General features: G+C 45.2%; 2 protein-coding genes across 6 annotated transcripts in view; one reads left to right on the top strand and one right to left on the bottom strand.

Annotated features, from left to right (window-relative positions):
* LOC110393974 (ethanolaminephosphotransferase 1-like) overlaps positions 1-3,543 on the top strand; it is a 48,795-nt gene extending 45,252 nt beyond the window's left edge. For both annotated transcript variants that reach the window (XM_021387537.1, XM_021387538.1), the window contains exons 9-10: positions 2-184; positions 1,182-3,543. In XM_021387537.1, coding sequence (XP_021243212.1) covers positions 2-184; positions 1,182-1,247 — 249 coding nt within the window. In that variant the 3' untranslated portion in view covers positions 1,248-3,543. The remainder of the gene's footprint in view (position 1; positions 185-1,181) is intronic.
* MAPRE2 (microtubule associated protein RP/EB family member 2) overlaps positions 4,888-17,449 on the bottom strand; it is a 92,730-nt gene continuing 80,168 nt past the window's right edge. For all 4 annotated transcript variants that reach the window (XM_021386715.1, XM_021386718.1, XM_021386714.1 and 1 more), the window contains 2 exons: positions 13,788-13,946; positions 4,888-7,731 (listed from right to left, as the gene is read on the bottom strand). In XM_021386715.1, the coding sequence (XP_021242390.1) occupies positions 7,660-7,731; positions 13,788-13,946 (231 nt within the window). In that variant the 3' untranslated portion in view covers positions 4,888-7,659. The remainder of the gene's footprint in view (positions 7,732-13,787; positions 13,947-17,449) is intronic.

Here is a 17,449-nt window from a genome sequence, read left to right as displayed (position 1 = left end):
GTGCAAAGTCATCATCTGCCAGATGAGCAGCACTCGGCCCGAGCTGCTGCACTGGTTCCTGTTCCCCTTGGCGCTGGTGGTCTACGCAGCCATCTCAGGGCTGCTGGGCTGGGCAGAGGAAGCCGTACTGGGTGCATTCACCGTGCTGGTCACGGCTGCACATGTGCATTACGGTGTCTGTGTGGTAAGGGGCCGGGGGCAGCTGTGTGGGTTGTGGGGGTGAGGGGTTTCTGGGGGTGGCTTCTGTGCTGTGTAGGTGGGGTACTGTCTTGGAGTCTGAGTGTTAGCTATAGGTTTCTTACGTGTTGTATGTGGTTGATCAATGGGGCACAAACGCCCTCACATCTTTGCACTTTCTCATCCTGAGGTTACTAGAGTGAAAAAAACAGGAAGGTAAAGTAAAATGCATCAAATTCTTACAATAAGGCAGTGAACTTTGCTTTGAATCTGCAAGCAAAACAGCTGCTCAAATTTCTCATCTTTTCATGGCCTTCTATTAGCTGGCCATTATCTCTTAAACTGGAGACCCAAATGGTTTTCCAGCTAATTCAGTCTTCCCAGCATATTTCTGTGTCTGCCAGATATCAGTTTTGTCATTTATTGGCATCTGAATTACTGCCTTCATTCATTTTTCCTCAGTTAATGCCTTTTCTTTTTTTTTCTAAAAAGCATTGTCAAATAATCCTTAGGAAAGTGTCTTAATGGGAGTTCACATTCAGATAAAACATCTTGCATGGCAAAGACCTCATTTAAAAGGGGTTTGCTCAGCATTCTTTTATTGAAGATACGCTGTTGGGACACGAGGATTTCTCCTCCTGGCTATGAAAGAGGCCCCGTTACCAGCAGGTATTGCCACTGTAGCAGACTTTACTCAAGCACCAATGTGGAATAGTCAATGAAGAGGAGAATGGGATTACCTGGTTAAAATCCACTACCGAATGGTTGGGTCCAGCTCTGCCATGATTTGTGCTATCTGTCAATCTGGCCTGTAGCAATTTAACTTCCCGTCAGCGTGCTGCAAGAGCCATGAGCACAGCCCTCTTGCTCAAACACCTGAGGGTCCCCATGCACCTGCAGGGCCCCAGGCACACTAGGGCTGGGTGCTCCTCACCGTGACCAGGAGAGGAGAGGTGCTGAACTGCAGAGCATGTGCCGAGCTGATCTCTGTGGTTTGTCTTTAGGGGAGGCAGCTGAGCGAGCACTTCAACATTTACATCTTTTCCCTGAAGAAACGCGTCCAAGAATGAACACCTGCACTGTGATCAGACTGTGACACTTCACATGAGATTTCCAGCTTTTTGATGTGATAAATAGTGGAATGAATCTGATTAGAACAACCAAAGAACAGAATAGCCCAGATACTCGAACCACTGTGAAAACGATGCTTCATCTCAGAGGAAAATTGCTGTCCGGCAGAGAGGCGTTCACCAGGCTGTTCTGCTGCCAGTATTTATTCTCTTCACTAATGCCATGTCCCCGCTCTGAAGCTCTGATCTCCCTCTTCCTTGCCCCTGTGCCCCAAGCCCTGGGTACCGCCATGCTGGGTCACATGGGACCCACCATCTTTTATAACCAGCACCGCTTTTGCCCGCTCTGTCCACCAGTGGGACCCTGCAGTGCAGACCCAGCCGGTGCGTCCTTCCCACTCAGACATCTGCACCTGCTGCCATTTCCATATTTGTTTCCTCACAACTCGTTTCTTCCGCGCAGCCTCCTGAAGGGCTTACGTACACCCAGGCTTTTCTTCACCTCAGTTGAATGTGTGAAGAGAATGAGATCAGAAAGTTACAGGCATGCCGTATCTTCTCCCTCTCCAGCATTAGGATGAGCCTCAGCTGACCTGCATCTGTCAAAAACACTGGCTCCATACTCAAGGAACTTCCCTTTATGCTTCTGTTCCATGCAGCAACCAGTGTGCGGTTGGTATTGAAGCAGCAGCAACCAGCATGCCCTACGAAGGTAATCAGCTGAGGATAAATGCAGCCAGCAAAGATGCTCATCTCTCACTGCCCAACGGGTGGTTGCTGGTAGGCCGACTCAGCACGTGGCTTTCAAGACCATGAACAAGCAGGGAAAAATGAGCCTCGTTCGAAGCATTTTTAAGCTTCCTCTCTCAGTGCAAAATGCTAAGCAAGTGATTATTTGCTTGTGTTCTTGATCTGAATTCTTGTGGTTTTAGATGATAGAAAAAAAACAACAAACAAGACAAGAATTGAGAAGAGCTTTTTTTGCTTTTCAATATCCCCATTTGCATGCAGATGTAAACCGCTCACTTCATCCATAATCTGCATGGGTTTCTGTGTGCCTTGGAGGAAGGCGCAGAAATCTGAGTTCCGTCACTCCCTACGCTGCCCTCACCAAAGGGCCCCAAAACTATCTGCCCGCTCGCCCCATTGGGAGCACTTCATCACATTTCTTGCACAGATGCACGAGTGACTGACCGGCACGTGTTTCCAACAGGGAACTATCTCAGCCACCAGAAGCAGGGCAGAAGCAGTTACCTAGTCACTAAACATTAGTTTCATCAACTTAACGTGCGCACTGGGGACGAGCCTGTGTTGTCTTCCCTTCTTCACAAAGCAGCTACCCCAGATGAACTTGTGAAGTACTTTGCGCTTTGGAAGGATGCACATTCCACCTAATCAACGAGCACGCTGAGGGCCCCTCCACCTCAATGAACACCACACTACAGTCCAAAGCAAGCTTAAGGCTCGAGTCAGGCAGAAGGCGCAGGTGGCCTTGTTCATGGGGTTTTGCTGAGGGGGGGAGGCTGCTCCTCTGGGAGAGAGGAGCAGCAGCTTCCAGCATCCCTCCCTGTTGTGGACCCATCCCTGCCCCGTGTGGTGCCTTGGGGGCATGGGGCTCCATGGAGGTGCTCCCTAGGTGCCCGAGGTCTCCCTCAGAGCCAGGCTGATGCTTGCTTAATGAAGGATGCTACAAACAGTCCTGCGCACGCTGTGTTTGAAGGGGAACTATGAGCCTGAGGTGCACCCAGCAATCTCACTGTTTGATGAAGTTAAGCATCGATTCAAATTCAAGATTCACCATTGTACGAGTCTCGCCTATTTCAATATTTGTAACACATCCATCAGAAGTACCTGGAGGAAGTCTTGACAAGAAAAGAACAGGAATAGAGAACCCAAAAATATGTCTGGGCTGAAAGCGATTGTACTGGAGAACTCTGGATAGGTTTTCCTTTTCCCCCCATCTTGCACTTAATTGTAAAATAACTGGAAATAATGGTCACAGAATCGACACAATTTGATGCACTGTACTGGAGTATTTTGAAATATTACATTAATGACATTATAAAACTTGAACTGCCACAGCTGCCTGCACTTGTCTCTTTCTGAAGAGAAGTAGAACATCGATTTAAAAGGAAATTGAGCACTTTTTTCCTTTTTAAAGTTGTTTGTCACTACAGTCTATATAAAGACAAGTATAAGCAGAGATAATGCAATGCACACTGTATATACTGAATTGTTAACCATCGTAGGTGGTAACCAGTTCAACGAAAGAGAATAAAAATGCTCTGTTCATACAGTGGTGTGGTCACAGGTTTATTTTTGCAATGTCAGGTAATGGCATGAGGATGACCAGAGTTAGTTTAAGAACAAGACAGTTGTCAGAAAGTTTTCAGCTATTTGAACACATTACCTCCTTTCTGTGCTGCTGCACAGAACAGGCCCAAAGACGTGCCTCCCCAGTGGGTTATGAAAGGCATCTGGCTCTGCTCCACAGGTTGGAATGCTGAGCTCCCCCCTACCAGAATCCTCCCAAAGTGGGGCTGGAGGACCCAATCTGACCCTGTGGTAGTAGCACACACCCAGGTGCCTTCAATCCACAGCACAGAGGTGCCCCCAGCTCACACCCCTGCGAAGTCAGCAGAACCACTGCAGCACCGCTGCTCGTGCTGCCAAAGCTCTGCCCTGAGAACTACAATGAAGTTTTCCCCTTTTCTTCACAACAAGCGGTATTGTAATCTAAACAAGGTGGCTTTTAGGTGTGGCACGGCAGACTCATCCCAATGAAGTGCACTGGGTGCTTCAGTGCCTTTGCTGTACAGTGCTCTTTTCACAGAATCATGAAGGTTGGAAAAGCCCTCTGAGATCCCCTAGTCCAACCATCAGCCATCCCCACCATGCCCACTAACCACATCCCTCAGTGCCACAGCTCCATGGTTCGTGAACACCTCCAGGGACGGTGACTGCACCACCTCCCTGGGCAGCCTGTGCCAGTGCCTCACCACTCTTTCTGAGAATAATTTTTCCTAATATCCAACCTGAGCCTCCTATGGCACAACTTAAGGCCATCACCTCTCGTCCTGTCACTAGTTATGCGGGAGAAGAGGCTGACCCCCACCTCGCCACAACCTCAGGTCATTGCAGAGAGCAATAAAGTCTCCCCTGAGCCTCCTCTTCTCCAGGCTGAACAATCCCAGCTCCCTCAGCCACTCCCATCAGACTTGTGCTCCAGTCCCCTCACAGTTTCGCTGCCCTCCTCTGAACACGCTCCAGGGCCTCGATGTCTTTCTTGCAGTGAGGGGCCCAAAACTGAACACAGTGCTCGAGGTGCAGCCTCACCAGTGCAGCACACAGGAGACTCCTGTATCCCTCAAATTTTGCTTTTGCTGCATTAAAACAAAGTGATACTACATGAGATTTAATACTCGAAAGTCGGAAATCTGCCATAAAAAAGAAGGCTCTGTTTACATGCACATAGGTACACACATGTAGGTACATGCATAGACACTGCTTGCACACAAAGAATAAGTGAAATTAATTTTTTAAAGCAGCTCCTTTCCTTCCTGCTCCTGTATGCGGTCAGTAATGAAGCAAGTAAATGTTTTGAAGAAAGAGAAGGATTATTTTAACCTCTAGAACTGGACAGATTTGAACATATTTTTTTTTATTAAACATGTAAAAAGATAAACGCAAGTCAAGTTATTCACATACTCAGACAAAAATCTACTCTACCATGCGACAGTTTGTGGGTAATGTAAAACGCCCGATACATCTGAATAAGACTTTTTAAAATCTATGATGTCATTACTTCTCTATTTATAATTAACAATACATATGTTTACATTCCTTTCAGTTTACATTTAATATATAACCGAAGCTTTACGGTGTGCTATTTAGTAAAGGTCAATACAAATGCCTCTGGAAACCATAACGGAATAACGGGTTACTCACGGGGGTGGGAGGAGGAGGACATTTTCCCGCTCAAAGCCCGGCTCTCCCCTCAGCACAGCGGCTTCCAGCAGGTGCGGCCCTGCCCCGGCTCCTTGCGTCACTCACTTCCCTGATGCAGCAGCGGGAGCCCTGTGCTCCTCAGGCCCAACAGAGCAGAGAAGGAACCCTCGGGAAATGAAGCTCGGCTTGCTGCTGCTCTTGTTCTTTATACATGCCCCAAAGAGAGAAAAGTCAACGGCCTGACTGTGAGCCACCAGGAGCCCAGCAACCTGACTGCCGGCGCCTTCAGAAGAACATCTGCTGGAGTGCTCCCCGTGCCCCTGCTCCACCATTAGCAGGAGGATGAACCGCGGCCATCAGAGACCAGGGCTGGTGAAACCAAGTTGATGCCTGATCCCAAACTGCGTGCCCCCCATCCAAAATCCCCTATGGGTTAAAGGAGACCGCTCCTCAGTTCAACAGCGTTATGAAGAACTACTGTTTATTACAATGACAATTGTAATAAGTACATATGTTCTAATAAACACAAATACAATGAAAATGACAATTCCCCCATCTGTGGTGATTCCTGGAAATAATTCATTTGGAAAATACGCGTTTTTATACATCAGATCTTACTCGTAACCAATCAAAATCAGGAAGGGAAGTGCTGCCCTGCTGGTTGCAGCACTTTCGGTGTTACCGGGTGGGATGTGAGCTCAGTGCTGGAGGCACAGCCAGGAAACCTTCAACCCGGAGGATCCAAAACTCTTCTGCGGGGCAGGGGGAGCAATCAGGGGAACAGAAATACCTGTTCTAATGTCTAGCAGTATTTTATATATTGCCTGCGGCGCAGCACAACAGCAGCATTCTCACATTTAACTTGGAGCCACTTAGCTGCAAAAGATTTCTTGGGAACAGAAAGCTGCGTGTGTGTGTGTGTGTGTGTGTTGAGGGGCTGATTAATTAAAACCCTTTCTGTGGAAGCATCAGCTGGGAACCTGAGCATGAGGTTAGGTTAGCTTTAGACCTAAGGTGATTTTGCTGTTCAATGGGCTTTTGAACTTTTCAGTGACTGCAGACTGAGCTGGGACTTCCAAGTACCTGCTTAACTAGAGGAACAATTCAGAATTCAGTAAATTAAGTGAGAGGCCAAGAATACCAAGCATAAAATATTCAGAGCGACTAGAATGCACAGTTTCACAATAAAAACAAGGAATGCTTTATACACTTCAAGATATTTCTGTTGATAAAATACCATCCTTTAGAACAGGGTAGCAGGGACCATTCAGGAAGGGAGTGCTCTCACCACAGGCACCTCTGGTTCGATGTACTTGTGCAGCGCGCCGGCCTCGCTGGAGGACTCAGCCAAGTGTGGTGCCCTCAGCCGGTCAGATGGGCACACCACCCCCACGAGGACTTCTTGCTGCCTCTCTGTGCTTCAGAAGCAGCCTCGGCACCCACGAGGTGCTCACCACCACTTACAGGGGGTTGGGAGGTTTTCAGGGCCGGTTCGGTGGCTGGTTTCCTCATCCATGCTTGTGTGGTCGGGGCAGCAGAGCGGAAGGAAACAGCTGCCCTATTTTGTCCTCTTCTGAGGGTGCGGAGCCAAGTGTGATGGCAGAGATGGTGTCCTGCAGCTACGCTTGTGTCAAGGAGATTCCTTCACCTCTGTCAGCACCGAGGCCTGCGGAGGCGGAGCTGCAGCTGCAGGCCGGGCCAGAATTCCTCAGGTAGGAAGAAAAGCTGGGAAATGTCTATCGACTAGTCAGGAAACTGGGAGGGTTTTGAAAAACTTACATGGATGCCTGTCCTCCAGAAATAAGCCAAAAAACATACCATGCAGCTTTCTAACACAAGGTTTTAAATCTCTCCTAGTGAAACAGATGCTTTGCCTCCCATTCGGCAAAGGCAGGAAAGGAACAAACGTGAGCAACATGAGCATTTTCCTCCACAACACAACTCATCGTTATGGCTTGAACATGACTTCCACTGTATCCCTTTATTCCAATTGTTTGACCAAATTTACGCCCCAGGGCAGACGTACGAGAAAACGCCAAAGCACCACAAAGTGAGAGACACAGCTAGTGGTACGGTACTTCTTGCCACACAAAATGCCAATATAAATATGTTAGAACAAGTTACAAGTGTATCATACTTAAGACAAAAAGAAAAAAAATAAATATATATATTTTCTTAAAGAGCAGAACAAATCTCAAGCAGCCAAGTGGTGAAGTTGCAGTGATGTACAGTAGGTGATGTAGCCCTACAGCCTCTCGGGAGGATACACTGAAAGAAGACTTCTGCAAATGCATCTTGGCAAAGTATGGGTACAGAATGCAGTGGTTGGCTGGCACTCACTATGGTACATAAATGTTAATGGCAGACTGGGAGTGAACTGATTTCAAGTTTGAGGCCACACATGTTCCATTCTCCAGAAGAAAGTTCTCACACAAAATGAAAATTGTCAGAGACGCTGCGTGAATCAGTACTCCTCCTGCTGCTGGGGCTGTTCGTGGACCTGCTCTTCGCCTTCATGCTCCTCTGTGTGGCTCTCCTGTGGGCAGAAAAAGATCCCAAAACATTCTTCAGCAGAAGCGTGTCATCTCCTCCCCCTCAGCGCTCGCTCTAGCCTCAAGCTTAACTTTTAATTTTCCTTCCAATGAGAAGACAGCAGTAGCAAACAACTGCAAGGTCGCCACCAATGTGCTTCAGCACCCTCGAACTGGCTCCATCTCATTTCTCTGTCTGCACCCAGCACTCCTATTTGGCCTTTCAGGAGGCTACATCTGTACAATTGCTTAATAGCAAATGGCACGCTCGATATATTAAGATAAAGTTAAATTAAGACATAAAACTGACATAAATGCTAACGCCCAGGTAACATAAAGCAGAGCCATTGTACAAAGTGAAACCCTCCATCGCCCTTTTGCACTAATTTATGTTTAATGGGTTTTAAAACCATTCTGAGTCTGTTTACTGAAATCTGTTGCTGCAGCCTACGGACTGTGGGTAGTGGCACAAAACTCAAATGGAGTAAAAAAAAAATGTTGATGGAGTAATTAGATAAGTCCTCGGCTTGTTTTCTTGGCTGTTTGTTGTTTCTCTAGCACTTCTGGTCTTGCACACTGACCTAAATACAGACAGGGCTGTTGCCTCAGAAATGCAGCACCTCGGGATATTACAATAGCATGCATTTATTTTGCTTTTAATCAGTGTATGTGCAGCACTGGTAGTTCCCCAGAAAAATGTCAGTTTTCAGCACTAGAGCTGTTACCTGCTCCAGTGAGAGTACATTCCGAACAAGTGGGTTCTGAGGGGCTCCACGTACCATAGCATCCCAATGTCTTCCCATTTTGTCTCCGCAAGGATTTCTGAACCTGTCTGCTACAGTTCTCACACAATCTTTACTCCAGGCTCATATCACAAAATGGACGAGATGCTTTTGCTATCGCTTGCTTAAACAATTAAACCCAGCCTCATTTTTAGGTCAAACACCACTTTCGCCAAATGATATGTCTATGTTAGTACAAACCAGAGTCCAAAAGCTACCAAAAACACGGTTTTTAATGTTACGCAGAAAATATAACCAAGGGTTTGCTAATCATGAATGCATTTGCTTTGAAAGAAATTTAAGCCCAGCATTCACTGACTTACAGAGCCACTGCTAAAGGCAGGTGATGGTTAATGAACACCTCCCTCTTGCAAATGACTATTATATGTAATATTTTCTAGAGCTGGACCACTGAATCCGTGTTCTGAGAGAAATCCCTAATCAAGAGGAATGATGGATCTCCATTGCAGAGGATGCATGTTTTAAACAAATTCAATTTACAGCCAGCAGACCTGTTACCTTGTGTTGACCTAGATGCACCATTGCTCAGAAAGGCAGGCTGCTGCTTACAGCGCTCTCTCTGCATTCCCCTGAAGCTTATCCCAGGTGGATTTCCGTCTTTCCACAGTGCCACTCACTGAGAAGATCTGACACATCTATTCCCTGCCCTGCATCAGCAGAGCTCAGCTGTAGGCAGCTCCTAAGGACAGTGCTGTTCCAGGACCCTGAGCTGCCATTCAAAACGCACCATCGCCAACGCGATACCTCTGCAGAACTCACCCAGCCCCCAGTGCTTCTCATTAGAAGCAAGAGGCTTGGACAACAGACTGTAGGAAATTGATACTGTTAAGGTTTACAAACTTAGGCAAAAACTGAAAGGAAAGGAAGGCCCTAATGTGAATCTTCCCAGAGCAGTATGAAGTAGCTTATGCAATGAGAAAGTACATGCCTGTTTCTAAAAGAACATGTGAATAAGGTCCCGAACATTTGCTGATAGAAATATAGAAAAAAAATTGAAATATTCACCTCTTTGCTACATACAGAAACAGCCACGTTTCAATTGGAAGCAAGCTTTCTACCACTCAGATGCTTTTTTCAGGTAGATGTCCAATATGTCAATCAGGACAATTGCACTTTAGTGTCTTATGGCCCACTAGGGGAACGATGCCCTTATTACACGTGGTATCTCAAGTCAGAACATCTTCATGCATAGCATCTAAAAACCACATCCTCTCTAATGGGCTGCAAGAGTGCAAGGCACAGGAGCTTGGTGGGCAGAAGCTGACAGCTGTGGGAACATGACCCTGCGCTGCAGGGTGAGAAAGCTGAGGCTTGGTTAACCCTAATGAGCTGTGGCCTGCTCTGTTATGCACCTCTTCAACAGGTTCCACATATTCAGTTTCTATGAGACACCAAGTAGAAAGCACATTCAGGCAGATGTGACAGGACATCTACGTGCTCTCCTTCCATGCAGAGCAGGGACAGCCTCTAACCCAAGGGAATGGCTTGGGAACGTACTCCGCAGCTCTGAAGGAGAGTGGTGGCTCCTCTCTTGCCGAGGTTACCTTTGATGGAAATGGTAAATCTTACGTCACTACCACAGAAGTTGTTCTGAGAATTGGACACGTGCTTTTCAGTATGCACAGCTTGTATAAATACACGAAACAGGAAAGACAAGAGTCACTGTGCACAATTACCTTGGGACTGTGGAATCTCCTTGAATAGCATCCCCTAATAAGGAAAGCAGTGGAAGGTCTATTTAGAGCATTTATTTCTGACTCAGATCACGTGGCCATGGCCATCCCTGCCTCCCGCTACACAAGATGCTTGCTTTTGACCCCTCAGTCCATGTGCCTTGAACTATTCAGGTGTGCCTGCACATGGAGGAGCTATGGTCTACGAAAACCACCTGCCATGGGGGTGGGTGCCTTGCCCAAAAGCAGCAGCAGCAGATGTAGAGTCTGCTAGAGCAGAAAGACAGAAAACCAATGGAATTTCAAGCAATTGGTTTGGAAATGCGAGTTGAGCAACAGATAGATCAAAGAGCAACAACCCATCCAGCTTCCACACGAACTGAGCCGCAACAGCCTACCAAGGAAAGCAAGTGCAGCAGTGCTTTCACTTTATGCCAAGACCTATATGGCTTCACCTTTCATAACGAGACACAAAGCCTCTTCTGGCTCTTCAGATAGAAGCTATAAAACCAGACTACCAAATGCTCTGCATACTATCCAAGGTCTCAATCCTGCCTGCAGTAGTCACAGCGCGAGTGCTAGAGGCCACTCCCCACAACACCCAAACATATCCTTTTTAAACACTATTCTCAGTCAATTTTGATTTTTTAAGCTTTTTCTTTCTAAACGAAGAAGCAGAAAGATTACAAATAAGCAATCTGTATTTTAAAATTACAAAGGAATACAGACTGATTGGCCAAACCAATCCAAGTGACACTAGCAGACACATCCCTCTCACATAAGCAAAGACAGGTAATTAAGTTAGAACAGAAACATACGAGGGAGAAGAGAAAGAATCTTTTAAAGACAAGGAACACACATGGATTGATAATTGTGCTGTAAGACTCAAAACCCCACCAAAACAAAGGGGAAAAAAAGTCTTAAAAGCTTGGTCTTTACTGAATTAAACAAAAGATTACAAAGACACCTACTTGAAATTATGCAGTGACTGATTCTGAAAAAATAATGAAAAAAAAACTAACACAAACCTGATATAAAACTCCTTCAATGCAATACTACAATAATTAAACTTCTGGAGAATCCCTTTTGTAGGAACTACATTTTTTATTTGCATTCTGAGTTCATCTACAAAGAATTCACCTGACAGCCTACAACTCCCAGGAGGGATCTGTGAGCTACTGGGAGACCGGAGCACTTAAAGTGCTGTCCGGACTTCTTTTATCTTTTACGAGGATTAAATTAACCATAAGACAAAATTAGGATATACGGAGAGACTTTTCCCTTCTGAATAAGTGCAGTTGGTCTAAAAAACAGGACTTGATCACTATGAATACAATAAATGCCTGTCAAATTACAGCTAGGAAGGAATAGTTTGAGATTACTATCAAATGCTTACTGGGGTTACAAACTGAAAACAAATTCAAAGTTAGCCACGACATCCAAGCACGACGCTCTGGTCAAGTGTGATTTGTGTAGTGTGTGTGAGCTGCGTTACCTCACATCCCCTTCCTAAAAGAAGAATGTGATGAGCACTGCAGCATTTATAACTGTCATGAATCCTGAAGAAGGAAAAAAAAAAAAGCAACAATCCAAGCTGGATTTACCACAGATTTATTAGCTAGAAACCAGAAACGCTGGCATTGCCTATGCGTTGGGAATTGGGGCTATCTTCCAGCTGGGGCTTGGGAAATCCAAACTGCTGTTACCAAGGGATTAACTCACAAAATGCTGCGAGATAAGAGAGTTTAAACTGGAACAACTTCACTACACAGAGAGAAAAAAAGCAGAACTGAAAGGCAAAGCAGGCTGGTGAGACATAGCAGAGTGCAAGAGCAAGAAGTAAGCATCAGCAAGAAAACACAATCTTTGGTTCTCACTGTTAATGCACTAGGGCACATTACAGTCCATCTACGATAGTGAGGAGGAGAAATGTACTCCAGAAGACAAGGAGATGAACCCTCCCACTGAAAGGCAGAAAAAATTGAGTGGGGAATAGCCTCTGCATTCTTTCCTGGGGGATCAAGGTTTCTGGAGTGACATCCATGGCTTCCAACTGGATACGCATTCTAGATAAAAGCACAGCTGGTGCGTGTAGTTCCTGTGCAGGCACTGATGGTGCTTTCAGCAGAGAAAGGGTTGGAAGGAGGAAGCAGATAAAGCACTGAGATGTGGGCTGAAGTAGGACATTTTGTAATGTGTTCTGCCAGTAAGGAAAACTGCAGGAAGAAAAGCAACAAATGCATTTCTTGGCTGGGAATCGCTTCCTACTTAAGCCAACTGAGACAGATGTGGTAGGGGTATGGGGAGAGGAGGGATTTTTCTGGCTTTGCTTTATAAATAAATCACTGTTCCTGAATCCAGAAGACATTTTCTCTGACCACCATCTACGCATAATTCTTTTAGCCTGTTATCACGAGGCTGGCAAATGTGTCCGACTGTTTACTCCTGTGAAAACAATGGTTTCCTCCTCCTTTTCCACTCTATCACTCACCCCACACCACCGAACAAATCCTCTTTCCCATGTCACCTCTAATCTGAGCAGCAGCCCCTCTTGGTGGCAACCTTGCGACCCTCTTGCACCCAACGTTCACTAGTTCTCGACTAGTCTGTTTTAGAAAAGCGTACGAGGTAGCAGTATCTTCAGCACTACTTCTGATATAAAATTTTGAGTCGGCTGACTGCAGCAGCTTTCTGGGAACAGATGTAAGAAAGGCTGCAGTGCCACAGGGCTAGAGAGAGATTAGGCTGATGCTTATGTGTTCTGGAGCCAAAGCTACCATTCACAGGAGACTGGAGGGGTCAATCGTCAGAGCAGCGCATACAGGGATTTAGTTAGCATGAATGGGAGCAGTTCAGCTAAATCTCTACCAAATCATTATCCCTCAGTGTATCTGAGGAATTTAGCCAGTATCCTTTACAGCTCCTTGCTTTGTTCAGGGTCTACTGTGATATGCCTAAAACACAGTGAGATTCTTGTTTAATCTTGCAGACAATACATTTCTGCAGTTTTGATAATAGGGGATTATTGCGTTTGCATGCTGAAGAATTTTGCCTATAGCAACAGGATAAAAAATGCTAAGGAGCATTATCTCTGCAGATATAATTACGCACTTGGCAACTTGCGCAGTGCCTGCTACAACAGTGCCACACGGGCGAGAGAAAGTTCACAGCTGTACATGGCAATCAGCACCTCTGTGAGAATTTCTCTGCTTTTCAGTCTTCAACACCTTAAAGGACACCGAGTGGAAGGCTTCATGCAGAAAGATAGAAGTAAAACAGGACTAAAGCTCAGGACCACATGAAATCAATTTAAAATTGTGACAGACAGATTACCTTGTGCTAAAGAGGAACACAAAACCTACACTGAAGCAGCGAAAAGCAAGCTGGCCTCCTGAATCTATTCCCCAAGCTGAAAAGTCTGTTGTTTGCAAATGCCAGCTTCCTTCTGGGGAAGGACGCATGGAAAGCCTCGCTCCTACAGCTCCGCTGACCTACATGTTGGACATGACTCAGTACTGTGCCAATATTTTTTAATGGAACGAGGCTGTCTTATCTCAATAAAATACACATTAAATTTGAACTTACGTGTTCTTCTGAAGCATAGAGGACTTCCATTAGCCGATGGACAAGGTCATTATTCTCTCCCCCGTGTTCTTGGCAGAGAAGCTCAATCTCCCTTAATTTGCCAAAGTAGAAATCCCTTTCTTTCTCCACTCCTTCAAGTGCAAGTTTTAATGAATGTACCTGCATATAAACCAGTACGTGATGCATCAGTGGTGAGGCACATGGCAGACAAAACAACTGAGCCTAGAAGTACACAATTACACATATGCCAACCATCACCGTAAGTATATATTCAATTTTATAGCGCGAAGTGAATTCCACTTATTTGAAGTGCTGCACAACAAAGAATAAACAGTAAATCAGGATACTTCATTGCATCTCCTGGATACATCTTAACCTTGGATCCTTAGAGGTCAGATTTCTCAGTGTTCTTGCAAATTGAAACCTGAAGTGGCAGTTCAGGAGTCAGTGCTACTCAAAGCGTGGCTTCTAGCAAAGCTGCCAGAAACGTCATGTAATGGTAATTAATAAAACATTCAGCATAGGAATTCCATTACTCTGCCTGGACTAATGTGTAGTTGTTGGGAAACCTACCACATCTCCTTGCCTAAAAATATACGGGTCCAACAGAAAAGCTCATAAAGGGAAATGAACTGGTTGAGAAGTAAAAGGTCTTCCAGCTGCAAGTGCTGCTGTGTTGTTTTCTCACCTCTTTGCTGCCCTCCAACTTGCTGAACCACCCCACAGAACCTGCATCTCAGCGCCCTGAGGCCGCTGCGGTGACCAGGATGCACCACAGACTTTCTGCTCTGGTTCATGTGCTGTCACTATCAACAAATTCTCTCAAATGTCAGTCTTTCCCGACTGCAACCTCGTACACAAGAGTCTTCGGGCTATGCCGTTGGTTTTTATTTCACTGCTACGACTGCTGCAAATAATTTATGGGTAACCCAGCTATTAAAGATTAGGCTTCATATAAATCATGACAGATGTCGCAATATATTTTTATACATACATTTACATGTACACACACATATATATTAACAAGAATAATTTTGTGGCACAAACCATGAGTTACTATTTAAAGTGGTATAGCTGATCGGTGTAACATGTGCAAGTGGCTCTCAAATTTGGAAAACAGCAGTGTATCAGCCAATGGAAATAATCAGGGATGAAGCCGCTTGCAATAAACACTCTGACCCCAATCATTCCAAATTACTGCCAAATTAGCATCCACATTTTAAGGCCTGCAATTACACAAATGAGTTTTCTAAAGAAAATATGCTACATAAATTAACTTGCATCAAGATGACATTTGAGTGAACAGATACAGTTTTAATAGAAAGTTCCCTGTCGCCAGATTCACTGCAAGTTAATTTATTCCATTCACCGGTAAGAACACCAAGGGAGCTCACGCAGTGCTTTGACAGCCCACTAAATCCTACCAGTTCATCTTTCCATAACTGCTGAGATGGCGATGCCTTCTTCTGACCTCTGACTGCACTCCCAGAGGTGTCAGACAGCAGAATGGACCTGCTGCCAGGGCAGGATCTCAGAACATCTTATTCACGTATGAACCCATCTCTCAGCAGCCGCCTGAGCTTGACACTCGACTTTTCCCTAGGCGGTTTGAATCTATCATTGATACAGTGACTAGTCAGCTTAAAACTATTTAGTCACGGGTAAGTACAGATAGCAAAACGGAACAAAAGTTTACAACAGTTTGGTCTACAGATGTGTTTCCTACTTAAACACGGGGTCTTTCTCACATTTGAGACATGTCTTCTGGATCTGCAGCAGTGTATTCCTCGAGAGCAGCTCCAGCACCCAGATGGAACAAGAACCTAACTACTGCCAGATCTGCTCTGCGCAGCAAAACAGCCAGCTTCAGCTGAAATATCTGCAGCTAACAGCACAAGCAGCTTCACCTTCTAACCTATTTACCATGAAGGCAGTTTGCTGTTTTCATTGCATCACGTACACACCGTTTGAAGAAACAGAATCATTAAGGTGTGCACGTATGCACACAGCATATGCAACATTCAGTAAACGTTGTTATAACCAAAGCAGATACACTTTCCTTCACTTGCATATTATCTACCTGTCTGCGATGCATTAATTTGTATTCCTTCAGACAATTAGCACATCTGCATGCTAGCGTTTCCTCGTATTAAGATGCCAAGAGGCTTAGCCTGTAGGAGGAACAGCAGATGCTAACTCCCACGTACCATGTCCGGATCAGAAGTACCCCTGCAATCCAGTTAATGGGTGCAAAGCAGCGGCTCTTACTAACTGCTCTTTCCTCTGGTGGTATGAATGCTCGCAGGACTGCGCATCCAGGCTGAAGATTAAGCACCTGCTGTAAACATGCAGCCAAGACGGTGCTGTTTTCAGATATTATGTCTGCGCTGGTATCCAGTTAACTGTTCTGGGACCACTCTCCATATGTAAAGGTCCCTTCTCCACGTGTAATGTCATGTTCCTGGTCTGTGTTTTCTCCTCAGCTGCACTCAGAAACCCTTTGGGAGACTGCTAGTTGGCGCAGACCTAAAGCACAGCAGGGACCATTTAGCATTTTAATGCTATGGATAATCAAGCTCCAGTGCGCAGTGACATGCCTTGAAAGTGTTTAATTTACTAGCGCAGGCCAAGGCAATAGCTGTGTGGCCATTTTAAGAGAGACTTTAAGATTGTTGAGAGCCATTAAACCAGCAAATGTTACGCGTGGCTTACAGTCACTGCAAATAGATCATCGAGTAACCCTATGGTAAAATATAGTATATGGACACCCCCCCCACTTCAACTTTTCCACTACAAGTTGCACAGAAGTTTAGATGCCTGAATCTCCCTTGGCTGCCATTTGTGACAGGGCTGAAATTAAGTCTGTTAACAGCCAGACAAGGATGTGATAGCCGCAGATCCCGTTCAACAATTTTTACTAACAATCAAAACAGCAAAGGTAGTATAATTGGCTCCTGCCCATACCTCCCCTGGTTGCTGGAGAGTGGGGAAAAAATGGGCAATTTGGCTCTTCCAACATGTTCATACTGGGGATAAGAAAAACCTGGCTCAAAGCTGCTTGCAGCAGAGCTCTTTTGGCTTGTGTTATATGCCTGGGGTGCAAAAGTAATCATTAGTGGCAAATGGGATACCGAGTACTGCCAGCATTAAACGAAAGAAAAAAGAAAAAAAGGCTCCTAGATCATTCTAGCTAGAAAAGGTCTCTCAAAAACTAGCTTGTAAAACACCACCTTTCTGAATCCTTAGAATTTATTTTTTGTGGTGGAGGAAATCATCAATTTTCCTCAGGGCTGTTTGTGTATAAAGCTCAAGGTTTTCACACATGGAAGTTGCTAGAAATACATTAGCAGAGGATGTGATAGTGACTGCCTGTTTGCATCTTAGTAAAGATCAAATATTTTTATCTTGCTCATATCCAAAGTGACTCTTTCTGCTGAAGTGAACACGTTCTGACTTCTATGTATGAATGTCATGGTTTAAGCCACATTTAAATGATGTTCGAACTCCACTTAAAATGACATTAAAAAAAAAAGATTCCAATTCCATCATCCATGCATCCATTCTTCATACAACACTTTAAAACATTTCTGCTACAGCAGCAACCCTGGAAGACTGGTGAGCTCTGTTGTGCTCGCTGCTGCTCGGAATTACACACACAATCT

Source organism: Numida meleagris, chromosome 2, assembly GCF_002078875.1.
Source record: "Numida meleagris isolate 19003 breed g44 Domestic line chromosome 2, NumMel1.0, whole genome shotgun sequence".
Classification (NCBI taxonomy): Eukaryota; Metazoa; Chordata; class Aves; order Galliformes; family Numididae; genus Numida; species Numida meleagris.
Note: the sequence above shows the minus strand (reverse complement) of the source record. Positions and strands in the feature narration are given on the sequence as shown.